The sequence below is a fragment of the Helianthus annuus genome, chromosome 13 (genome assembly GCF_002127325.2).
Source record: "Helianthus annuus cultivar XRQ/B chromosome 13, HanXRQr2.0-SUNRISE, whole genome shotgun sequence".
Classification (NCBI taxonomy): domain Eukaryota; kingdom Viridiplantae; phylum Streptophyta; class Magnoliopsida; order Asterales; family Asteraceae; genus Helianthus; species Helianthus annuus.
Genome location: NC_035445.2, coordinates 166,093,005 through 166,120,223, shown reverse-complemented (window position 1 = coordinate 166,120,223; position 27,219 = coordinate 166,093,005). Strand labels below are relative to the sequence as shown.

The 27,219-nt window shown below is 33.6% G+C and overlaps 1 protein-coding gene, 3 long non-coding RNA genes and 1 pseudogene across 7 annotated transcripts; 4 read left to right on the top strand and 1 right to left on the bottom strand.

The window, feature by feature from the left end:
• Positions 1-760: 760 nt before the first annotated feature.
• On the bottom strand, positions 761-3,455 carry LOC110900259 (annotated as a pseudogene).
• Positions 3,456-8,024: 4,569 nt separating this feature from the next.
• LOC110900261 lies at positions 8,025-9,643 on the top strand. Its single transcript, XR_002570878.2, has 5 exons — positions 8,025-8,120; positions 8,363-8,432; positions 8,533-8,577; positions 9,237-9,339; positions 9,430-9,643. It is a non-coding gene; the product is annotated as an uncharacterized LOC110900261 (long non-coding RNA).
• Positions 9,644-10,364: 721 nt separating this feature from the next.
• On the top strand, positions 10,365-11,344 carry LOC110900264. The gene is made up of 4 exons (XR_002570882.2): positions 10,365-10,540; positions 10,654-10,799; positions 10,900-10,945; positions 11,252-11,344. It is a non-coding gene; the product is annotated as an uncharacterized LOC110900264 (long non-coding RNA).
• A 2,375-nt stretch (positions 11,345-13,719) lies between these two features.
• On the top strand, positions 13,720-17,745 carry LOC110900265. Of its 4 annotated transcripts, XR_004876543.1 has the most exons (5): positions 13,720-13,858; positions 14,019-14,163; positions 16,199-16,292; positions 16,432-16,590; positions 17,352-17,745. It is a non-coding gene; the product is annotated as an uncharacterized LOC110900265 (long non-coding RNA). The 4 variants fall into 4 exon arrangements; XR_002570885.2 differs by lacking the exon at positions 17,352-17,745 and having other exon boundaries at positions 14,029-14,163; positions 16,432-17,258; XR_002570883.2 differs by lacking the exon at positions 17,352-17,745 and having other exon boundaries at positions 16,432-17,258.
• Positions 17,746-24,644: 6,899 nt separating this feature from the next.
• LOC110900260 lies at positions 24,645-25,636 on the top strand. Its single transcript, XM_022147171.2, has 2 exons — positions 24,645-25,151; positions 25,291-25,636. Exons 1-2 carry the CDS (start codon positions 24,965-24,967, stop codon positions 25,476-25,478), a joined length of 375 nt encoding a protein of 124 aa, XP_022002863.1. The 5' UTR covers positions 24,645-24,964; the 3' UTR covers positions 25,479-25,636.
• The last annotated feature ends 1,583 nt before the right edge of the window (positions 25,637-27,219 follow it).

Genomic DNA, 27,219 nt, shown 5'->3' with positions numbered 1-27,219 from the left:
CTTAACTAAACAAAAGTAAAGCAGAGTAATTAAATATGTATATCAACTAAGTTAAAGTAGATGACGTAAACGTGTGTATAAGCAAAGTAAACTAATGGGGAATCAAATTTATTAAGTTGAGGGACTAAATATGTATATTATGAAAGCTAGAGTAGACGGACATCAAAGTTAAAGTAGAGGGACTAAACATGTATATTATGATAGTTATAATAGAATGACTAAACATGTAAATTAGAAAAGTTAAGGGTTAAAAGCAAAAAAATATTTTGACCAACCAGAAGTCGACACTTGGCTATGTCGGATTAGCCCACCGACATAGCCTTTTAAGTGTATATATAATGTCTAGATGTTTAATAAAAGAATTTACTGTTTGATTTTTTTATTATTTTAATTTCAATGTCTAGAACTCGTTAATCAATCCTTTTGATTTCATTCTCATAAGTAATAAATGGAACTTAAGAACAGAATATATTATTTGATTATAAAAATCCATTCTATTGTGATAAATATGTGCATTTGATTGTATACGAAGAATCTGTTTTGATATAGAGAAAATGTGGACCAGTTTGTTAATGTGGATCCAATTGTTTTCAAGGGTTATTGTTGTCATTTGCTCAACATTCCTTTGGAATGGAAACTTTTCTTGGGTAGGAGGAAGGATTCTTAAATTCCTTTGACTAAAAGAATTTGATGGAATTATTTCCATTCGAATGTCCAACCAAACATGATTATGAGCAGAATAAATTCTAATTCCATAGAATTCCACGAACCAAACGACCCCTTATACTATTGCAACTTCAGTTTACAAATTACAATAATAAGTTTAAATGCAGATTCAAACGACCCCGTGTATCCAATATCCAGAAAAAGAAAGACAAGTAATGAGGTAACAGAACAAATCATTAAAGTCAAACCTGAATGAGTAAATGGGACATCACCATTTCTAGGCAACTTCATCACACAACGTTTCGCTTTCACTTTCAATAACTTCTCCAAAATACTAACAAGATCCGAAATAGGAACAGGCAAAGTATTCCCTAAATTTGAAAATTCTAAACTGTGCAGCCCCTTTTTCTCGTCCCACCACTTCCTGTACTCTTTTCAGTAGTGTCTAAAGCACCTAAACAACCCTTTACAACATCATCAATATACGTAAAATCACACGCAATGGTCCAATGATTACCTGACTCAAAAATGGGAATCGGTTTTCGTTTCAAGATATCTTTAGTGAAGAAAAAGTCAGCCATGTCAGGTCTACCCCACGGTCCATAAACCGTAAAGAACCTCAAACCCGTTAAAGACAACCCGTAAATATGATTATACATATGCGTGATTTCTTCTCCCGCTTTCTTCGTTGCGATGTATAGACTCGTGGGTTGATCAGTTCGGTCTTTTTCCGAAAAGGGTACCTTTGTATTTCACCCATAAACAGAACTAGAAGATGCCCAAACAATTGCAGGCTGTGAATTTGCATTTTTGCATACTTCAAGAACATTAACAAAACCGACAATGTTACTATGAATACAAGATTACGGACTCTGCATTGTGTATCTAACACCAGCTTGATAGCTAAATGCATCACACGAGTAAAATGTATAGCGTCAAAGAGTTTGTTCAGCAAAATGGTGTCGTTTATGTCCCCTTCCACAATAAAAAACCCACTTTTTTCCAACAAAACTTGACGAGCCCTTCGAGGGTAGGATCGTAATAATTGTTAAAATTGTCTAACCCTAAAACGCAGTCATCATGGCGTTTCAAGATGGCGCTGATGTGGGTTCTAACAAAACCAGCTGCTCCAGTGACCAAAACAGAGTACCCTGTTTTCGATCGGATGTTGGCTGATGAATTGACCGTTTTCCCCATTCGGATCCCTATACACACAGAGAGTGAGTGGTCATGTAAAAGCTAGCGATATTAGAAATGTAACCTAGGACACAAAATTGTTAAGGCGTTGTATATTAATAAAATAAATAGTAAAAAGTAATCTAACAACTAACTGAGCATTAGCAGCCTAAAAGATCCAAATGAATCCCAAAGATATAGTCAAATTAACAGATTAAGTGACCATTTTCAATAGCAATCTGCATAGACCATAACATAATTAGTTAATAAAAGCTCATAAACTTTCCTGAAAAAGAAACGGGATAGTGGGTCACTCGTTCAAGGGTATGCGAAATGGAAAACATCCATATAACCTGTTATTTACAAACTTCTTTTTCTTTGAATCAATTAAATGGAAAACCTCGACTTTTAGGTTCAAGAACCCTAATTTAGTACTCATCCCCAATTTAGACATGAAAAACGATCTATTGGATACTATGACTTGAATGTCGATCTAGTTTACAAAAGAAGCTAAGGAATACACATGATCAATTTTCTGATTTTATTAAAAATCGACACTACATACACACTAAGTCATGAAGAAGAAAATGAATTCGATTGAACCAATAGCATGAAAGCAGTAAAACAAGTTGAAAAAAGTCAAAGTCAGTATAAGAGTTTTTATGCTCCCTCAGTTCAGTTCAGCAAGAATGTATTGTCTATCAAAATGATGCATAAATTATAAACTAAAAAAATATTTAACTTATAAAAGCTTAGACAGAGTGAAATGGCAAGCATGCATGTTCTCCAAACCCCCACAACTGAATTTATATATATATATATAAAATTCATCTTTAGATAACTGAGAATTTTTCCGAGTGACACTTGTTAAACAAACAGAAAGTGGCTATACACCAATGGAAGCCAGAAACGGGTTGGTTAAAACGGGTCAAAAGGATAATGTTTTGACCAAGAAATATTCTAATTTATTCAGATATACATGTAAGCCTATTTGTTATCGAGTAATTGCTAATTTCTTTATATAGGTTCTCAAATAAGAAGCCAGCTTAACTAATTCATTTTACAAAGTGTTCAATTACATCTATGATTTAGATATGAATAGAACAAAATACCCAAAGCCATCATCTTATGTTCTAAACAAATTAACAACCTGAGATCCGCTCCAAAAAGCCACATAGTTACACACTGAAAACAAAGTCATTTAAAAAACTGTAACAAAAAGAGGCATCTTTCATTGAGGCATTAAACCAAACACCTGGTGTGCATGCAAACTCAATAGCTAAAATCCCTTCCAAAACAAGCAAAAACAAAACCAACAAACATACAAGAGCGCAACATACATTCCCAATTTCACATCTGTTTAAAAAAACCCTACAGACCAAACACAAAAAACCCTCTAGTTCATAAATCAACCGCAAAAAACACGAACAAGAAAATACTAGTCACAAATAGCAGAAATTTACAATAAAAAACAAACCCACAAAGAGGGCAACGATTGAAATCAAAACAGCAACTAAAACGCAGGCATAAATTACTTTTTGGGAGCGTGATTATGGGGAAAAGTGGCGGTTCGAACACGCGCACCTGATGTGAAGGAATAATTGCAACCGGCCCACTGTGATTGTTTTTAAAAATATGTACTGCATTTGGGCTGTTGGTTTGAGCCCAACAACAACTATCTATCATAGGCAAATGGCCACTTAATTTCCCGTTTTCAGCCCTTGTAGGCCCGAATTGTATCAGGTATAGGAGGAGTATATACATGTTGATTAGGGGTGTCCAAACTGCTCGGCGCTCGAAGATCGTTCGATGATCGTTCGAAAAAGCTTGGAAATATGCTCGTTCGATTCATTGCTCGGTTAAAACCGAGCCGAGCAGCTCGGTTCGGTTTAAAAACGAACCGAGCACGAGCATAGGTACGCTCGCTCGCTCGTCGCTCGTTCGGTTTCGATCGAATTTATTATTATATATATATATATATTATATTTATTAAATATATATTATATTTTTAAATATAATAAATTTGTAGGAGGAGCCTATCCACATTCCAGCCCCTAATCTCTTCTCTCTCTCAACTCTCAAGCCGCCGACCATCCAGTTCCACCAGTCGCTTCCCTCGTCCGCCGGCCACATCCCTTATCCCAGTGGCGGAGCCACACTTTGAACAACGGTGTCGTCCGACACCATTGAATTTTGTGTAGCAAATACAACGTATAATAGGGAAAATTCGAGCGACACCATTGTTTTTTTACGAGCGACACCATTGTGTTTTTACAAACGACACCATTGTTTTGTTTTCTTCTAAAACAATTATATAATAAACAAATTTATATTTCAAAAATTAAGCCCAGTTACTTGAATTTAATTAGTATACTTTAAATCATTAAAGGTCCATGTTTAATTTTTATTTTTATTTTTTCTAATCCAGTAAGCATTATAGCCTCATGTCTAATTAGTTTTGTATCAATTGTTTAACCTAACAAGATGTTTGATGATCACTTGAATGATGCATGCACTTGTTTGTTATAATGAAAAAGAGGTTTTTTTTTCAAGTTGACATTGAAAACATTATGAATCGTTTTCAAAACATGAAAATGAGTACAGAGCAACCATTAAATGCATTTTATTATATATTTCAAATTACTTTGTAATTTTATTATATGTTTTAATTCAATGACATTTTACTTTTACTGTGATATTTGCTTTTATCATTTGATTTGACCCGACTAGATCCGAACTGATCCAAAAAGGTTCGACTCCGGGTTACTATAAACCGGGGTATTCATAAAAAATGACACCATAAGAAAAAATTTTTGGCTCCGCCACTGCCTTATCCGCCGGTCATTCACCATCCGTCGGCTATCAACCGTCAGCCGGTCATTCAAAACGCACAGCCTCAAGGTTTGATTTTGTAGAATATTCTTTATCAAAGTTTGATTTTTTTTGTTGATTTTCTGTTTACATTTAGTTTCTCGCATGTTTAATGGTTACATGAGCAGATTGAACCGTTCAATTTTTGTATTTAGTTGAATAATTGTTGTTGTTGGACCTGAAATTGTTCTAGTTTTGACTAATTTCTCTTGTTGTGGTTTAAATCTCGATTTATGGGACTTTTTATGTTTGTATTTTGACTAAATAAAACTGAGCAAAATCGAACCGAACCGAGCGGCTCGGTTCTAAACCAAACCGAGCACGAGCATAAGATTTCTGCTCGATTACCTAAATCCGAACCGAACCGAGCGGCTCGGTTTCAAACCGAACCGAGCACGAGCAGACCTCCGTTCGGTTCGGTTCGGCTCATGAACACCCCTAATGTTGATTATTGATTTATTGCTACAAGTTAACTACATTTTTATAACGATGGATTTTTATGTTGGATGTTTAAATAAATCATTATTTAATAGAGCAACGTGAATCACCTTACCTGCCTACCTATATATCATTGTTAACTTATTGAGTCATCTCATGACGTCCAACCGGTCACCGATTTAAGAATATGTTGTTAAAACATGGAGTCAAACTTTCAGCTATCAGATCTCACATTGTTAAAACATCGGTAAATCACACATTGTTCAAGCATTGCTGCTTTGTTTCCTAGTGGGTGTCAGGGGCGGACCCAAGCCCACTTTAAGGTGGGCGGGCGCACCCCCGGAGAAAAAAAAATTTAGTGTTAAATTTCGTCGAAAATCCCGTCCGCATCCCTTGGAATTTTTCGTCCGCACCCCTTGGATTTTTCGACCGCACCCTTGAACGCACCCCTTAGGTAAAAAGTGTTATCAATTTATATTTTAATTTTTTTGGTATAATTCCTAACTAGCTAGCCCACTAAGTCTTAGCCCATTAACCAAACCCAACAATATTTCAAACTATAATAAAATAATTAAAGCCCAAAACCTTTAGAAATTCTCTCCCGCTCTCTCCCTCTCTTGCGTCCCTGCACTGTCAACGAACAACATCACCCAACGACAACAGTCCAGTAGCCGGCGACCACCGTAATCAGCCACCATACCACCGTCGTTTGACACCAAATCTAACCGCAATCCGAACACGGGTAAGTTTCTTTGTTATTTTGATGATTTTGGTTCATATTATAGGAGAAAAAAAGGTAATAAAGTTGTTAAATAGGTTTGAAATTTTGTGTGTTTTAACGTTGTTTATGGTTTTTTAGATGATTTTTAGGGTGATTATGTTGTTTATATATTTTTAGGGTGATTACAACTAACGTTATGATTTGTAGGCTTGAATAGTTGAAAATTAAAATTTAAACATTATGTTATGGAGCGATGAACTTATGTTATATAGAGAAAGAATTGTTTAAAAATTTAGTTTTAAATGATGTTTTGGATAGATTTCAAAAAATGAAAACCCGTAGGGCGTCGACGTTTTAATTATGTTTGTAACAAAGTTTACATGTTTTTGATTATTATATAAATTTAGTTTGATGTTCGTTTGTTTTACATGACCCGACCCGACCCGATACGAACCGATTTTTTTACTCATATACCTAGGGGCCTAAAATTTTTAAAAATGTTCCGCACCCCCATGGAAAAATTCCTGGGTCCGCCACTGGTGGGTGTTGGCCTTTCAAATTGGTTACCTTTGTAATATGTATCAAGGGGGTGGTATAACTATACTATTGTGCTCGTTTACACTAAATTAAATCAATAAAATGAATGGTCAAGTTTTCTAGTCATACAAACTTCATATTAGTTTATTTTCATTCAAGCTCAATAAACAATTTCTTTCATCGGACCATGGGTGTGACACAACAATAAAACGATTTCTTTTTGTGTTTTGTAGCATCTCCATGTTAGTTTCTTGTTAAATGTGGTTGGCCTCTTTGGTTCGTTTTAATGAAAGTTGCCTTTCAAAAAGAAAAAGAAAAGTGATTTCTTCAATAGTTGACAACTTGACATTAATTATAATATAATTCATGAAATTTTATAAAAAAGTACAAACCAATTCATTGTTATGCAGCTAGCTGACAGCTATATATACCTACATTTCACCTACTCCCAAACAAAAGAATTGTTAATTTATGTTGACCAAGAGGACAAGAACATCCATAAAATCACTATAAACAAATGTGAATTTAGAACATATATAGACATACATATATATGCATAACAACTAGGAAAGAGAGAGAGAGGCAACTTGAATTAAACAAGACCCTGTAGTATTAGTGGATTTGCATCTATTGCTTTAACTTTTTTAACTTAGAAAAAAAATGTTAAAGTGATTACCAGTGGATTTGGCGTTAGAAAAAAAAAATATGTTCACATGGTTAGTGATGTGGATGATCATTGACGATTGACCACTGACCAATTGGTTGATGATGTGGAATGCCACATTAATGAATAATTTGGATGTCACGTACACAAAATGACTAAATAACGTAATCTATTATCTATTATCTATATTAAAACAAAACAAACTTATGCCACTTGGCATGTAATTAGGCTACCAGATGCCACGTGGCATCTAATTATTTCTCGAATTCTTTCTTTGAGCGGCAAATGAATAGACGCTACCTTCACATAGCTTCTCAAACAATCCTCCCTCAATCTTGCCAAAATTATAAAACCGTTTCCTTTTTCAAATGAATTTCATTGAGAAACCCTAATTTCAGTTTCATCTCTAACTCTTGATTATGTTCCGTCTCTTACACGCTTTGGAATTGTTAGGGTTTCTGCGTTATCAATGAATCGCTCTCTGCCTCTCATTCATTCCTCTATGAATCCGACTCTGATCTTCGTGATAAAGGTTAGATTTTGTCAATGGATCGACTATCGTTCTTGATATTTTAGATTTTATAACTAATAATTTCTTTTGTTTTGTATATCTCATCTGAAATCAGTTGTATCCTGGTTCTCCGATTGTTGTGATCCAGTCAGTCCGATAACCGGATCTAATTTGCAATACCAAGAACCCTAAATATAGAATTAACACAAGCGTTTCTTTTCATCCTTTGCCTCCAATTAGTTCTCTTTTTTTTCAATTGAAAGAACCTAGATCTCATCTCTCTACGGTCAAAAGTAACCTGGTAAGTTTGTTTTTTCAATTTGTAACCTGATTCATGAAAGTTTCTAATGTTAATTTTTGTTTCATGTCTTTTTTAATATTGGTTTTTCCTAGGAACCCTTGATTGTGAGACAATGTGACCATCAGTTTCTAAGGTTTTTGTATTGATTCTTGAAGGAGTCATCGGAACTGGCGGCACTTGAAGCATCCAAAGGATTCGAGAGACGATAATGTTCCCTGTTTCAAATCTTTTTGAGGTATTTCATATTTTCGATTTGATTGCTAATATTTTACTAGGTTTGTTGTATTTGATTTTGATTACATATTTATATGTGGATTACCTTAATTTTGGGGATTTTATTTCGCCTGATCTTATGTGGTTTATGTTATTTGGTACTATGATAGCAAGTTTGGATTCAAAGTGTAAATCGGGTTAATTTTATTTGTTATTCCGATTGTTAATTTGTTATATATTTGATTGTTCTTTCCGATTTGTTAGGTGCTCAGTTTTTCTGTCGACAAGGTGGTTGTGGCGTTTGATTTATATGGTTAGGGTTTTCCAGAATTGGGTGAGTCTGGTGGTGGTTCAGAGTATTCATAAGTACCTTTTCTTATGTCTTAATTTTTACATTTATTTAATATAACACCGATAGTTTTGTTCATTTGTAGGCTGACGGGAGATCCGGGCACTCCAAATAAGTGAGACAGGCAAGAGTAAGACAGCCAAAAATATCCTTTTTTGTACCTTTTTATGTATTATTTTTAGTTCCCACTCACTTGATAATAATGGATTTAACTTTATTTGTTAATTTAATTTTTTTAATAGTGTCATGAAGGAACCAACTTCGGGCGTACTACTGGTGGCCCGTTTATTGCTACAAGCTATGACTATCATGCTTCTCCTAATGAATTAACGCTATTTAAATATCAACCATTTACGTTTTCATGAGTGTTTGTTGTTCTTAGCTAGCACATGTCTTTACTTTTGAGTTTCAAAGTGCTGTGATAAATTAAGCGAATAGCCAGCCATCAACTAACTACTACTTTCTTGGACAGTTAATGATGTTGTTGGAGATGTGTATTGTTTCAGTTATGATGATTAAATAATGCAATATCAAATCTAATAATTTTGATATGGTGTAAAAAGTTGATAAAAAGGTTAGGGTTTATGTTTTAGCTTTTCTTCTTCTTGGCTGTAGTCTCGAAGGGCCTAACTTATTGTTCTGCCTATCTCTCTTCTAAATATGTATTTAAGTGCTAAAAACTATTTGCCGCATGTAAGCTTTTTGGGTATATGTATAAGCCTCTCAATTTTAATAGCTATATGTATAATCTAGAAGATGTTCTCATAACTTGATTACGTGTAACTATAGGTGAGCTACTTCCGTACCAGCTTGAAGGATTGAATTTCTTACGTTTCTCATGGTCTAAAGTCTAAACAAACACATGTGATACTTGCAGACGAAATGGGTCTTGGTAAGATTTCCTTATATTTTTTAAAAATTTGTTTTTATATATTTATGAAAAAGTAACCTTTACCTTTATAGTATGCTTTATAACATTCAGGGAAACGATACAAAGTATTGCTTTTTTGGCATCGTTGTCTAAAGAGAATGTCTCCCCTCATTTAGTAGCACCGCTTTCTACATTAAGGAATTGGGAACATTAATTTGCTATATGGGCTGCTAATATGAATGTTGTAAGTTACAAAATCTCTTGAATTCTAATATTTTTATATGACCAAAGTTTATTTACCAGTATACTAAGTTAATGGCAATCGCATCTTCTCCACACGAAGAAGAAACAACCTTCACTTTCAGACGTTATTGCGGTAATTATATTCCAGTTTTCTCTTATTACTTCATATTGCAGTTTTATTCGCTGTTAAAAAGTTGTGTCTTTCAAGCAAACAACAAATAAATAGGATGTTTTGTTTACGGTGCTACAGTTTTGAAGAATATAACAACAGCTATTTGAAGGTGATGTGTGTTTTATATCCGTATTTTTTATTTTTATTTTTTTGCCTATGAATAAAAAATAATCTGATGTATCAAGGATTTGTGATTTTTAATGTGGATTTTTTATTACAGTAGATATTGCAGTACTGACCAAAAGTACCGGTACCAAAAATGCCAAAAAGTGGGTACGAATCGGTACCGAAAATAATTTGGTACAGTACTGGTCTCAAGTACCAAATGCCCATCCTTACCTTCTATATATTAGTAGGTTATTTTTTTTGTATTTTAAACGGGTCAAACATATTATGTTTTAAATGATTTAACTAAAGAGAATTGCTTTGAACAAATCTAACTGGCTAGATGAGTCAAGCTTGATCAAACGGTTTGAAACTCAGCGGAAGTGTATGTAAATACACCAAAACCTAAAACGAGTCCTCATTAATGTTTAGAATACATTGTAATAATACAGATTTTGTATAACCAAAAATGATAAATGATGTGTTTGTGGTCCGACTACCCAACCCATTACAGCTCACACTAATGATTACCTGTGTTGACCCATTGCCACCTCCACTATAAAGTTTACATAATTTATGTATGAATAGAGGCGTTCACACCTTATTTTCAAATTGTGAAACCATCCAAGCCGTTTATCATGTCTAGCAACTGCAACATCGTGTCCAGTAGCATATGCAACAATGGCACAACAACGAGCAAAGGTAAAATTACCATTTTTATTCTGTTTGTGTTTTCAAAAGTAAAGCAAATGTTATGTATTACTTACTGAGTTTTTTAATTTTTTAATTTATGTATATATCACCAATTGAAGCAGGTAGTCATCCACTTTTTACAAGGAATGTGGTTCAATATTACGCACCGGCTAGCTGAACAGGTCGATAGGGTGCGCACCAGCTAGCTGGGGAGTTTGATTGGCTTTTACCCTATGTTCAGGAACCGCTTGATCATATCCTGTTCAAGGTTCAAGTTTTCGCCTTTTTTAAATTTTTATTGATTGATCAACTGAATGTTATATGAGTTTGTTGATTGAAAGTTTTATTTTACCATGTTTGATGTGTAGATGGGTCTTTCTAAAATCAAGATTCAAGAGCTGATCTCCAACTAAGGTCTCTTTTGCTATGTACTTTACCTGAACTTGGGGATTTTTATATTATGACTAGATTAGCCATATGGTTTAGCTGGTTGTTGACTCGACATGTTTCACTATTTTTTTTTTACATATTTTAGCTATAGTAATGATATATTATGTTCATGTTCTAAGAATTGAGGTTTTCAATTTTATTCAAATTCACTACAAATACCATTAGTCGATGTAGGTCAAAACTCTAGATATCACTTTCTTCTTCCTCTACTTGAAGCATCTACAATCCAATTGAATCGATAATCTTCTTTTAATAATTGTTATTCCACAGAGAATCATCAATGCATTAAAAGATTCGAGGGTCTTGCGTTTTCTAGAGCATGGCGACTCCCAATTGAAACATCGGATATCCATTCTCAACTGAAACAGGTTATTTATTGTGTATTTCTTAAACTTTATAAATAGTTCACATGTAAAATACAGTTAAAAGAAATAAGTTACTAAATAAAAATAGTAGTTTTTTTAAATAAAATAGATTTCGACGACTTTTGATTCCTATAACCTGTTAACACGTCTGAACATTTTTGTTCATTGATACGATTTTTCCTTCAGTTGATCGGTTATTAAACAAATAGAATACACAATAACTCATTTATATTAACAGGTTGACATTGCCACCTTTATTGGTTACATTACGGTTGTGCTATCCTTTTTTACTTCTTTAATCTTTTACCATGTCCGATACTTATATTTGGCTATATGCATTGACCTCATTATATTGAATGGGTTTAAAGACCTCAGCTTTTTCACTATAATTTTACCTGGTATTATCAGTAATCCCTATTTTAGTCTTACTTTTTGGGGGTTTCACTTTGTTTGATGCTCCTGTAGGTGTGGAGATTACTTCTAGCTGCTATGAAGTTTTCATTTGCTAATGGCATTGGATTGCACGTGTTTTGTGAGCTGGATAAGTATTTTCATATGTGGAACTTGCATTTAATTATATTGTGCTTCCTTTGTACACCTACTACATGCTTGAAGCATTATAAAAATTACCAACTTTTGCAATTGGTGTAACAGCTTGAAGATATTATCTGTGATGATTTTGAACATAGTGGTGATCACATTCATGCTCTACGGTTAATAAAGACCTGCACAATCACATTTTCTTCAGTCTCCTTAGTGACTGGGTTAGTAATTTGATTTCAACTGTTGCTCAAAAATTGATTTTGAAGTTTTGTAATTTGATATTGATATGTTAAGATATGGAAATGGAAATGGGTGACAACGATTCTATCATTTGTAGCTACTTTCTTGAGTCTCCTTTTAACTATAATGTCCCTCTTCAATACTAATTTTTATTCACAAAAGGTGTTAGAGACATGCTGCATGTGCTAAAAAGATATTGCATGCTTGATGATGAATATTAAATGTTATACAACCATTTTCACTTTAACAAAGTTTGCAGTTATACCTTGTGTATGAAAGAAAAATGTAATAAAGTGTCTATTGTCTTCTAATTGAATTTAATTTCTGTCTTTTTTAATCTTCTTTTCATATTTTTAATTGTAAACTACACCTTCCAATCATGATTAAATTTTAACAAATGGGTCGATTTAGATCATTACTTTGCTAAATGGGTTGAATAAGGCTACTCAAGTTATACAATGCATCTGAATTGGTCACTCTCATAAAACCAGCTCAGTTATGTTAATTGGTTAAATCCTTCAAGATGCTTTTGAACATCTACTTCACTCAAGGCTCATGATATTCCCGGCTCAATGGCTACTTACATATGTTATGCAATGGTACATGAACCGAAACAGACTAATGAATGACGTTCATTGTTGGTTCACATGTATATCGAAGGGAACTTATACACTAATGTTTTATGTAAATTAGATGATCAAGTCCATTAAGTTTACGGGTTGTTTCGAATTTTGATTTTGTCTTGAAGGTGAACTAAGTTCCAGCTTTTCAAGATGAAGTTCATGAAACTTGGATCAAAACCGGATTTGTTTCAGTCCAATAGCGAAAACACTCGGTCAAAGAACTCCACCACCCAATCCTACCGGTGATTGCTTTGTAGCAAAGAGTATTTGTCAATTAGCATGTGTAACGAATAAATTACTTTTTGTATGATTTAGTTATGTGTTAATCATAAATAGCTTTACTATATGATTTATTTCATTGATTATTGATTATATTTGTTCTGCTCAATATATGTTAAGGTCAAAATAGGTTCGGGTCAGTCAAAACGGGTTTTGCTCAAAATAGGTTCATGTCCATATGTGTTCTGCTCAATATACGTTAAGGTCAAAACTGGTTAAAAATGGTTTATTTAAAAAAATATATATCAAATAACCAAAGTTATAAAAAAATAATTAAAAAAATGAAATCTATCCGGGTTCTAAAAATTGCTATAAAATCATTTATATAATAACATCTCAATACCTATAAAAAATAAATCAAGACATATTTACCTAAGTGAGAAAAATTATATTTTTATACGTTTATATTGAAAAGTTCTTTCATTACAAAGCTCATCTCATTGCCAGTATATATTATATGTTTGTGTTAAACCACCCGCGAAGCTCGCGGGATCTTAAGCTAGTATATAATAAATAAGAAAATTTGGGCTGATGTGTAATTAGCTGAGGGCTCCTGGATTCACTTTTTGGCGGGAAACTGAGTTGGGCGTTTTATTCCTTCGCGAAGCTCCATCAGGCCATATTTGACCCGTGATTTTGGATCCTATTTATTCATCAAACACACTTTTTTCTCTAGAACTTCCTATTTCTCTCTCCTATTTCTCTCGATTCTCTTGCTTCTCTCTTAGAAACCTTCTTTTTCTTGAGTCTATTACCTTTATCATCAGAGAAGGTTTCATTATCTGTGATACAATCTCTTCTACAATCTTCCGAATTTGTGTTTCAAGGTATTTAGATCTGTTGTACCCTCTTATTTTTCCTTCATTATTTTGTTTGTTGTAATGTCATGTACTCATCTTTAATCAGTCCGTATAGTGTTCTTCGTTTTTATTTTTATTTTTATAGTTGAGGTCTTCTTTGCATCTTGATTTATTAAGGTTTTTATAGTGATTCTTAGGCTTTTGCATCTTCTTCGTTGCCCCATCTGGCTATCTCTCTGTGGCGATTCAAGAATATGAAGGCCATTCAAGGAGATTAGTGAAAGTTTTACCAGATCCATGAAGAATCTGACATCTACAGTTCCGATTTACAGGTAATATAGGTTTTTAAGTTTTGATTTTTTTTAGTTGCTATACATTATACAGGTTGATGTAAAAAATCATCATTATTAGGTTCCATCATATTTTGTAATTATTCCTTTTGCTAAGTTTTTTTTAAGAATGTCTCCAAGTAGTTTGTTTTGTGGTTTTCGTACAAACTCTTTTTGAACAATATATTTTCGTTATCTATGTATTTAGTTGGAAATTTATGTTATCATTTGTGTTTCAAGACAGTATTTGGTATGCATTTCAGTCATGTTGGTATTTTGTTTGTCTTAATATTCATTAGTTTTATATTGTTATGTTTTGAATTTTAATTTTAATGAATTGATATGTGTAATTAACTTTTACGTTATTTATAGATATTGCATTATTAAATTTTATTGTTTTAAGTTTAAAACTTCAAAACTCACAAGAAATTTATGTATAAAAGTGAGTGTGTTTAACTTTTAGGCTATTTATAAATCCTTCAATAGTTACCATGTTTTGCCTCTTCATCTAATTTAGTTTTGTTCTCGATTCACATTTCAATTTCAAAAGTACATTTTGTCTCTCATTTTGTGTAATATATTACTACTTAATACTTTCCATAGTTTCTCTTAAAAATGGTTTATAATTCTGATTTATATTTTATCGTATTACCTCATTATCATTCTTCGCCCATGTCGTTTTATTATTTACGATATTTAGAATGAATTACACATTGTTTTTTAAAATTTCAAAACAAACATGAATTATATTATTTCCGTAAAGATTATTTTATTTTATTAACTTATGGTTAAAAGAAAAGTAAATCATCGATATTTATAGTAGATGGATAGGTGTTTGGTATGTAATTAATCCACAATAATTTCCATATTATTCTAATTCGAATTTCAAATTCAAAATTATAGTTTCCTTTTTTGTTGTGATTAATGATTGATAAATCATTTCCATATTTTTTTAACTAGGTTATCAAATGAAAGTTCATTTATAATTAAATTACGATTATCAATAATCGTTACATTCAAATTAAATAAGAAGATGACCAACATTGTTCTTTTGATGATAATTAAAGTTAAAATTAAAAATATTAATATGTTGACAACTTACTATTTTTTTATGTCAATAAAAAAGAATCTCACGATGACAACTTACACCAATCAAATCAATAACTAATACCAATATATTCAACTTGCAATTTTGAGGGTATATCAATTTCCATCTATCATTTTGTTTTGTATATGTTTTTTTAATACAGAAAATCAATTAGATAATATACATTAGAAACTTTTACGTTTTGACATTACCATATATATGCTTAATTAACAAATTTAAGCTAATAAACAATTTTTACTAACTAAATAATTATACCTTCCTTTGTTATATCATACCATTTCTAAATTAAAATTCTTCATTCAAACAGTATATAAAGTGATGTCAATACTTTGCCTAAATACCATAACAAACTAAACTTACGATAATTAATTTTTTAAATTAATTATTGTAACTTAATTTGTTAATCATTATCTCTGAATGTGTTTTGAGTAGGATTTGTTACGGTGGAGGTAGCGTGTTGTGGGCATGAATAATACAATGAAATTGGAGAATCCAAATCCGTTTGTGAGTAAAAATCACTCTAGCAAATATCTTCTCTCCTACATTTGTCATGTTTCTCTTCACTTTACACCTTATCCTTATTTTTGTTTAGAGTTTAGGATTTTTTTTATATATATGATTGTTCTTTAATTTTGTTTTGGGCTTCTATTTGATTGATTAAGACACATCCAAACACCCCCCCCCCCCTAATAAACTTGCATGTCATGTTATCCTCTTTTACATGGTGATCTGTATATTGAATATTGATGTCTATATCTTTTACATAAATCATCAGGTTGTGATTGACTTATTGCCTTACCAGATAGACATGTCTATAATTAAATTAGTTTCGAAAATTTCATTCTAGGTTTATGTTGATGTGGGAAAAAATGATAAATAATCATTTTTTTCATTTTCTATATATAGAATTCTAAGTTTCTTTTCTCATAGGTTTACGTGTGATCCTGAGGTCGCCATGTAGTAATCGTGCCATGTAGTCGTTGATGATTTAGTGCAATCTAGAGGCACTTTTATTGAATGCCAGGTACTCTACTATTTAAATACTTTGTTAAATTCTTTGATCGACAAGAAGGAGCTTGCCCTGCTTCACGAGCTTATAGAATCCATTGTCACCTACTGATAACATTCGTGTTCGGAATAATATTGACTTTGATTATATTCAGGAGCTTAATAAGGTGGCGGTGTTACAAATATCTGTGCCAATAGATGCTACAAAACCAATTGTTCGAACAACAGTAGGAGCCACTTCATATGCTCTTTTGAACACGAATCGCTTATATGGAGATTAGACCATTCCCGGGTGCATGTGCCAATTTCTATAGGTACTTTGCTGTTTCTATGTCAAGGGTGTATTAGATGTAATTGGAAATTTTTGGCGAGCCTCCCGCTGGTCGCTTTTTATTATTTATTTAATTTTTTTGTTATTCAAAACATATATATTTTTTATTATACACAACAATTAGGATTTAAGCAGATATATCATGAAGTCATGAACTATGGTTATTACTTATTAGTGTTGATATATTCTTTTTCCATTAATTTCTTTATAAAAAGATATACCCTGTGTGTTATTGGCTTGGTTGCTGGATATGTGGCCTTCAAGGATGAATAAGGAATCGCTGTTGTTGATTTTAATGTTTGAAAGTCCAACCGGAGTGAGATCAAGGTCATTGGGAATCACAAAAGGGTACATTTTGTATTTAACCCTTTTTAGCTATTTGAAAACTGAAGTCTTTGTGTTACGCAGTTGTGATGAAAGATCATAGTCATATTAAAAAAACCAATTTAATTTATATCAGTTGGGTCTTATTTGATGTAGCGTATGGTTTGTTTGTGGATTGCAATGAAAGAAAATCAAAAGTTGGTTCGTTTTAGGTGAAATGATCGTTTGAAAGAAAGAGAAGTTAGCTAATTTGATCCCAAAAGGCAAAAATATTTTATATTATAAATGATGTATCAGATGCCCTAGCATATGATATGTTACTTTATTTTTTAAGTATGCAGTTTTCTTAGTTCAACTAAAGGAACAAGGATTATGCATTTTTACATTTATAATATCACTTTGTTGATTTCTGTTATGCAGAATGCAAAACAATTCGAGTCCAACACCACCTTATGTAAAGTTTGAACTAACAAGGCTTTCTATATTCAGAGGTAATTTTTTTAAACTTTGTTTATTGCCTTCTGGATAAAATATATTAGGGATGAGCATTTGTTACCGGGTACTTGTATCGAACCTGTATTTATGGGTAAAATATTGCCTAAACAGTTGTTGGATTAAGATTTAATAAAGAAGTTTTGAAATATTTATTATAGTTTTTGGGGAACAAATGTGAAATATCAGTGGGATGAGATTTCAATTTTATTAGTGTGCATATGATACTTTTTGATCTGATATTTGAAGAAGGTTCTGTGATTATTCAACACCTTCTAAGTACTTTAATACATCCAGGTGTACATTATTCTTTGAAGATTAAAAGGGCACTTTTTTAACATGATATATGTTTTATGATATCAATTTATTCGGTATTCCTTTCATATCGTAAAGAAAATACAATGTTTCACATGATACATATATAGTTTAAGAATAACCTTTTATAAATGTTCAAATTTTACGAATATCCTTAACCAAGGAGACAAAATTGCCAAAACTTGTCGTATACTGTTATCAAGTTGGCGGTCCAGATGTACTCCTTTCATTTCATAGTACTATTTATTGTAATATTTAAATTGTTGTTGTTCGCCTGTCTAGCTTCTATATAGTTTATTAAGCTGTTGTTTTTGGCCATGTTTGACAGTCATATGGTCATCCTTTTCACAACTATTCAAACTATTTAGAACTGCAAAAACCTCCAAGTGGAGGGGCTTGTGAGGGTCGTTAACTTTGGCTGCTGGGTGGTGGTATATTTCCAGCAAAAGATGACTTTTTTTTTCCGGTTGGGGCCATCGTTCCACCCCCTTTGATGCATGTATCACTTCTAAGGTTTGGGTTGGGCAGTTGACTTCTTTACTTTTTGAGACGGGATTGAACATTCAAGAAGCACATGCTTTTTCCTCGGCTGGTGGCTTCTTATTGGATGTCTTTGTTGTTGATGGCCTCATGAGGTCTAATCTTAGTTGTCTTGAGCAATGTGTTTGAATTTTGAAAACATTGGTACACTGATCCGTTATTGGCAACTTGTAGGAAATTGAAAAGCTTAAAATTTATGTAATATACATCTTCTATGCAGGGGAGGCTCATAATGGTAAAAATTCTTCATCCACTAAATGAAAAAGTATTCCAACATCAAGTGACCTTGTGCCCTCAAATGATTATGTAAAAGTACCTACTTATGGAACTGAGGTATTGGAAATTGATGCCAAGCTGCTGAAATTCTTGTAGAGATGTTGAGTAAGTGATACTGGTAACACCGTTTTAATATGATAAATATTTAGAGATTATGATTATTTGTATATATACGTTAGTTATATTTGTAATCTCACTTCATTATTACTTTATTTAATATGAAACTTTTATTTTTATTTTTTAATCTATACAGTAATGACCGGAAACACTTAATGTCAAAAGAATGGATGTAGGCTTTAGGTTTACATTTCGGATTGGTCACTTTGTTTGTCTGAAATGTTTAAGAAAGATGATTTCAGGATTATGATTATAGTCATTTTAACTATCATAAGAAAGTTTATGTCAAACTATTATTTCTCTGCACCACCGTCCTCACTTACTTAACTCTTCGAAAGACAACCTTTAGAGGATCCGAGGTAACAGTTGCACGAATGGCATATATATATATATATATATATATATATATATATCACTTTGTTTTAAATAGATGTGCTTTTTAAGTGGGAGTTAATGTTTTTTTTTCTATGGACATTGTTGTCGAATTAGATATCCCATCAGTGAAGAAAAGTTCAAGTGAACCTATTATTCAAGCGACCACGCGCGTCTCCAAACACCATCGCCATTACCGAAATTTAAGGTATAAACCTCTTTACATTCAAGATTTTTTTATATGGGACATTAATTTCAAGACTATCCTCATGATTTTTTTTGCTGGTTCCTTTTGTAGAAGGGACTCGATTTACTAAGAGAAATGTTTTGGCAACTCGAAGGATATGCATTTTAAAGGGATTCGACTGTCTTTAAATTGTAATTCCACTTTGTCATTAATTCATGCAACATACCACTTTGTTTGTATTTTTTTTTATTTGCATACTTAATATTTATCTAATTAATTTTTCCCAGCCCGGGAAGCAATCCCGGGTGATAACCTAGTTGTATATATACATGATCAAGATGAGTTATCATCTATCTAACCTTATAAGATCAACAGGGGTTACTTTTAATTTACTAAAACAAGCTTCTAATCTTAGTAATCCTGTAGAATGTTTTTTGGATTGCATCGTAGGAAATGCGGGTTTTTTTTTATGTTACAGCATGCCAGTTTTTAAAAAATTCAATTGCAAAATCTCATATTTTGCAATGTTCTTTTGCAAATTATCATAATAAATCACTATTATTACCATAACTTCTTAATTATACGCTTATTAAAATCTGGGTTTTTCAATCCAAAAAATAAAATAAAAAATAAAATCAAGATAGAGAAAGCAGCATATTATAAGACCGTGCGTAGTCGTTACATATGGGGCGTTTTTTTAATAAACAACGCCCGAGCCACACCCCCGGGGCGTTTTTGAACCAAATTGTTGAACAGTGTTGTTTTAAAAACGCTCGAGCCCCTTGTGTGTTGACCAATCACCCGTTTTGACCGTTTTTTGTCCAATAACATTTTTTGATAGTTTGTTTATTTAATTCTATTAAACCCCTTTTAACATAATGCCCCACTACACCCATTTATGAAAAACGCTCCACAATGTCCCATTGCTAACTGGACTGACACATGGCGCAAAACGCTCCAGGGTGGAGGCATTGTTCATGTGTACCACTACACATGGTCCAATCATTACAAAACTTATTATTATGTTTGTTAGTTATTGTGGTCATTTAAATGTCACATTATTCTATCACTTGAAACCAAGTGTTCAGGATTTGGATGAAAATTTTTTTTAAAGCAATTCATTATGAATATTTTTAACTACAATCATAAACAGATTTTATGACATCTCTTTTTCTCCTTTTTATGTCAAATCATAACACTAGTACGGGTTTTGTTGGTGGAACTCATGTATAAGTCAGAGAAATTAAAACAAAAGCAGAGCGAAATGAAGATACGGGATCAAGAAATATGCCTTGACAATAAGAAGTTTATCTTTTTCAAAGAAAACATAGCAACCACTATATTCAACGGGATCTGCAAATGCTGTTTAACACGGAACCATGTAACAACCAGTATTGTTAATTGAAAATCTACAAATCTCTGGATATTAGAACCACATGACAACCACTATTGTCCGACAATTGTCAACTCGATACAGGGATTTAAGTCAAGAATTTTGACACATTAAGTAACCCAAGTTTCTTACTGCTGCTGTGAAGAGATACAAAAACCTTATTCTTAAAAGAAATTCAGATTAAAAAAATAGTAAAATGTACATTAAGTGCAACACAAGTGGTAACTAGTAAATTTAATGTCTGCAACTTGACATCATAGAATATCAAATAACTGTGCAATATGCACAAGAATATTTAAAGAATTGTTGAACCATCCCACCACCCAACGTAGCATCCAACCATCGCACCACCGAATTGTTGCACCACCCAACGCCGTCGCATCATCCTGTGGTACCACCACCGTATCGTGGAACCACCACCGACACCGTGTCGTGGAACCATCCAACCATTTTTTGGTGACCACCATGCACATGAGAATTTAGTTCTTGATGGATATAAAGTGATGAATAAGATCTTGGGTTACTCCCTCTAAAACCAATTGGTGATAGAGGGAGTAACCCAAGATCTTATTAATACAACCGGAAGGTCTTATTCTTTCGATGTGGGATAGGGCTCCTCCAATACCCTCCCGCACGTGTAACCCGGTCTATCAAGAGGTGTACACGTGGCCTTAACCGGAGCTGACATAGAGCCGTGGCTCTGATACCATATTGAAGTCTATGGGGTTCCACTCTAAAACCAATTGGTGATAGAGGGAGTAACCCAAGATCTTACTAATACAACCGGAAGGTCTTATTCTTTCGATGTGGGATAGGGCTCCTCCAATATGGATGAGAATAAAGATATGCTAAACTTTGTAGAAATTTAGTTCAAACTAAATTGTGATGAATAGATGGTTATATGATGGATGCAAACTTCATATTTGCTTTATTGTTTGATGATGACATTCAAACTAAACTTCATATTGATCAACCATATGCAATTTTTTTAATAAAGTTGAATTTAGTTCTTGATGGATATAAATTTTAATATCTAAGATTAATGATACATCTATTATTTAATAGAAGCATTTATTTATGTCTATGTTCCCAAAATAAAGTCGGATCAATCTTTAAGGCTATAGGGTATGGTCATGGCCGTCATGATCACCATGACCCTCCACATCAGCGTCACGTCACCTACTTCTGATCCATCATCTAAAACCACTATCCTAAGGGCGTCGTCATGACTTAAACCACTATTATATTACTTTAATTCATTTTTGTGAAAAGTAAAGAAAATATTGAATAAGGAAAGTAGGCTCATGGTTGCCATGGTTTAGTCCATGGGAATCATGGTGGATGACACAAGGGGATGGTGTAGCAATTCATTAATGATCCTACGTGGCGATTAATGAAACCATGCACCTCACACCCTATAGCCTTAATATTTTTATATATATGTTAGCACGCACTTGCCTTTGCAGTCAAGACGGGGTTCGAGTCTTACTCATCCCTACTGTAGATAACTTTAGTATTAAGCCGGTAACTGTTTGTAATGTTCGAGTCCTACATATCTTCGCAGATTTTCGTACAATTTTCAAACACCTTTTACATTCACCCGTCGCATCGCACGGGTGAACCTTCTAGTAATAAAATAATAAAAATAAAACTTTTTTCAAAATTCCCAGCCTTTACCGCTAATTCCCCCAAATCCCCACTCTCCGCGATTCTAGCTTCCTCCAATGCCCTAATTCACCATGGAATTATCATCTGTTACCAGTGGTGTGTGAACATTGGAACATAACGAGCTCACTCATGAATCGTGTGTCTAATTGACGAAAGTTGAATCTGGAGTTGCGCATAGGGTTCTAATCGGACCAAAGGTTGAAGCTATAGTGATTTCAAAATGTGGAATCATCCTTCTCCGACACCCCGATTCCCATATGGACAGGTACACAATTCCGATCTGTTGATTTTGTTTCCATAGTAAGGATATTAGGGTTTTTTTTTTCGTGTGTGTATTTTATACCTAATTTGGATCTGCCTGGAAGTTTCATGATCTGTATGGATTTTGATTATGTTTTGTAAATGGCTATGTTTCCGTATGAAATACTTTACAGAAGAATTGCTTTTAGGGCATGTTTGGGTAAGCTTATTGAAACAACTTATTGACTTATTGACTTCTTGGAAAAGTCAGGATTTTGTGACTTATTGACTTATTGGCTTTTCCCCCTCACATACACCCTCTTTGCCAAACATCATTTTAGAGCTTATGACTTTTCAAAAAGCCAATAAGTCAATAACTTGTTTCAAAAAGCTTACCCAAACATGCCCTTAAAATGGGGTAACTTTGTAAGTTCCAAAAGTGTTCCAATCAGGTCACTCAACATTCATTTTTCATTAAAATTAAGAGTTTTTTCATCCATTTCATAAGTAACCATGGTGATGTGGATTTTGTTTCTTTTTTCCCTTTTATTTGATGCCAACTTTGAGTAATGACGTGAATCGTAACTTGTTTTTTTATTTTTTAATGAAATTAAAGTGTTTTTATTTTTAATAAATATAATTTAATATATTAAAATAATCCGACCCCAACATCTTATTCTTCATTTTTTTCTTGACACATAGAAAAAAAGACATGACTCGATTTGAATGTTAAGTTATCTAATTGGGACAAAAACGATACGAGTGACCTAATTAGAACACTTTTGAAACTTGGTTACTATTCTATGACATATTCCCTTTTAAAATCGACATTCATTACATGTGGTGTGACAATTTATGAGTTGTATTGTGGATTTTTAAATTGATTTGGTTAGATACATGTAAGCGGTATCTGTGACATTTATTTTCCCGTAATTTTGCGTGTTTACTAATTAGGAGCTGGAGTAAATGTTGATCTTATTGTTGTTTGTTCTCAATCTGTATGAGGAATTTAAGCCTCTGTTTCGTCTAATTCCGGACCTGGAAATTAACCCATACCGGGGTAGATCCGTAGCTATAAAATTGTCCCATTTGTTGTGTGATTTGTTGATAGTTATAAGAATGGTCTTTTCAGATTCTGATTTGAATCTTAATTTGTTGTTTCTTATGTTTTGTCAATTCCATTATCCACTACTGCGATTTTGATGGGTTAGGTGGTGTTTGTTTTTTGTCAAAAGTACTTCCCAACCTCTTATGTCTGCACCACGCAGACCACGCGCAGACGTTTGAGTCTGCAGCGTGTTTGTTTTTTGGAAGAGGTTTCACTAAAAAAAAGTCTTCCAGACCTCTTCTTGAGGCAGACATGGACTTGGGTCTTCTAGCCTCTTCTCCCTTCTCCGTTCTTTCTTTTTCCCCAGATACACAGAACACCCCAAATAAAACCCTAGCTCCTTCTCCCCTTCAAACACCGTGATCCCCTCCTCCTCCCATCGCCGCCGTCCCCCGCCCCTACCACGCCGTCACGCCCCCTCCTCCTCTCCTTCAAACACCGTCTATCCCCTCTTTCTTCCTCGCCGTCGCGGACAAGGACTCCCCTCTTCTAACCTCTTCTTATCCTCTTCTCTTTCAAAACACTGGAACCCTAACACTGCTCCTCTCAGCCGACCACCACATCTCCCCTCCCCCACCTCCGGTTGCCCGACATCATCTCTCCCACCCCCGCCTTCACCGGCGACAACACATCTCCCCTCCGCTCCTGCAACTTCGCCGGCCCTGCCTTCACCGCCGACAACATATCTCCGCTCTTTACTCTCCGATCTTGCATCAGTGGCCACTCTTTCTGCAGACCACTGCTTGTTTCACATCAACGGTTCTAGGGTTTCATTCAGGTGCTCATTCTCTGTTATTATTATTACAAAGATTATTTGGGATATTGTAAAGATTTGATCTTTAGAAAATCAGATGGCCAATAGTGTATATTGGAGTTCCTTTAGGTCTTTAATCTTGAAATGGGTATATAGAAAAAGATTCATTTTTAGGTCATTCAACAAGTTAAATGTGATTAGTTCTTGTTTATTCATTGTGTTAACTATAATCTATGGGTATATACACTAATTCAAAGCTGTTCCACATGTAATTGTTGAAGAACAAATTAGCATAAGTTCAAAAGATTCTAATGAACCTTGTGATCTTTATGATGGAACTTGGGTTCCTGATGAAGGGTACCCTTTATACAATGCATCTCATTGCCCTTTTGCCGAAACTAGTTTTAATTGTTTAGCAAACGGTCGAAAAGACAACGGGTATCTTAAGTGGCGATGGAAGCCGAATAATTGCGAGATTTTGAGGTTTGATGTTGGTGTTGTGTTGGAAAAGCTTTGTGGGAAGCGGGTTGTGTTTGTCGGTGATTCGTTGAGCAGGACTCAATGGGAGTCGATGTTTTGTTTGCTTATAGGTCGGTTTTTTTGGTGCAAATTGGCTCGGTTCCGAGACATTCATCGAAGAGGGTTAGGTCGACGGTTAAACTTGATGAGTTGGATAATGTTAGTTCGAAGTGGATTGATTCTGATGTTCTTGTGTTTAATACAGGTCATTGGTGGAATCGTGCAAAGCTTTTTGAAATGTAAGTTTTCTTATGTATTTTAGTGTGATTTCTTGTTGATTATTGATGAATTTGACCCTCTTATCTTTGATTTATGTTGTTTTTTTGTTGCTTTTTAGCACTAACCTAATACGCCTAAATCATAAAATGTTGTTTTCAGGCAAGGAAAATGATTCTGAGGTGGCAGGCAACAACGAGCTTCCTGAACTGAAAGACAAGATGAACTTGCATACTATGGAACATCAGAGACATATTTTAAGGATGCTTGAGAAATCATTGGAAAAAGAAATAGAGTTACAGAAGAGCTGTATTTCAAGATTAGCAGGCCACTTTTATCTTTTATTCTAGCCTTTTTAAGCAAGAACATGTGATCCATTTATGTTTGTCATATTCAATTCAAATAAAGCACAATGTTGGATGAATTTGTTAATTTTATATAATTTTGGAATAATAGGGTTTGAGCGATGAATTCAATGATTAAAAAAATGTTATTGTCTTTTTATGAATATTATTTTAGTATTGTATACCTATTATTTATGTTTGAATGTTAAAAAACTCTTTTAAGTTAAATAAAATCAGTTTATTTATATTTCAGTTTATTTCAGTAGTTTGCAGAAGTTAAAAAACAAACAGTCTTCCTCTTGCAGACTACAGAGGTTTGGTCCACCTCTTCAGGTGCAGATGTCTGCAGATGTGGTCTGCAGACTGCAGACGTTTTACCTCTGAAAAAACAAACAGCACCTTAGTCACTGTTGATTTGTAAATCAGATTGGTAAGAGAAATCCGGACGCGAATTTACTTTTGTTGATTTTTAGTTATATTTTAAAGCCAATCTTATACTCATATTTTTGTCATGTGGTGTGTACGATAACTTCATTTTTTTGCTTGGTTTGATTAGCTATTTTGCTTAAAGATTTGCGTACTAAATGATTTAGATTCTTTGCTAACATCATAAATTTGTTTTTTTCTATCTGGGAGTCTAAAAGTTTACAATTTGTCCATGGCTTTATAGCCTAGTGGCATCTTGGGGTTGGGATAAGGCACTTTGGACCAAGAGGTCCTGGGTTCGATTCCCACAAGGGGGGGTTATTCCATATCTATTGGGTTTCCTCCTGAATTGGTGTATAGGCATTATGCCTACTGGAGATGGATATGATCGGGTGGTTCCGCTAGTGGCACGATGATACTCCAGTGGTCCGTCAGTGATCCAAATTTGCCATTTGAAAAAAAAATTACAATTTGTTTTGTTTATTTTTATGTGTTTGTAGTTTGATTAGCTACTATATAGCAGCTGCATTTGAATGGCTGCATCTATAGCTACAGTGTAACAACTCTTCTTTCACATAATGTATATCAACATGCACCTTATTGACCAATTGTGAATGTATTTTATACAGGTTCAAAGAGAAATATAATAGCATCTCCATCAGTACAAGAAACAAGGCAACTTTGGGAACATTTCTACAGTATAATCCGTCCAAATATAGTGTAAGTCACTTCTTTTCTCAGCTATTGCCATCACAATTTTGTGCTGAATTATTAAGTTAAATCATACTTAACTGGCAGACTTACTATGAATTGGTGTGTGGGTTAATTATTGCCTTTGATGCATGTATACTAAGTTATATACTCAATTAAAACTTTTAAACCCCATATATAAAAGTTGATGCAACAGGTTCAACGTTTTTTCTTTGTTTTTTGGATGATAGATGCACCTGTCAGTTTCAAAATAAGTATTTACTGGTTTATAATGAATTAGGAAGGTGAATTGAGTTGATTTAGGGCATGTTTGGGATTGCTTATTGAAACTCCTTATTGACTTATTAACTTTTATAAGTTAAGAAGGTATTTGGCAAAATGACTTTTGCCCCTCCTTATGACTTTTTGAAGGTGTTAAAAAGAAGTTTTTAATAAGTTAGGGGAATGTGACTTTTGCAAACTCCTTGTAACTTTTTGCAAAAGTCAATAAGGAGGTTTGAAAAGGAATCCCAAACACCCCCTTAGAGGTTAAGTTTTTTAGCACATGAAATTTGGAAAAGCTTGGGATCGTTAATGGCGGTTGTCAATTTGACCAAGAAAATGAAGTAAA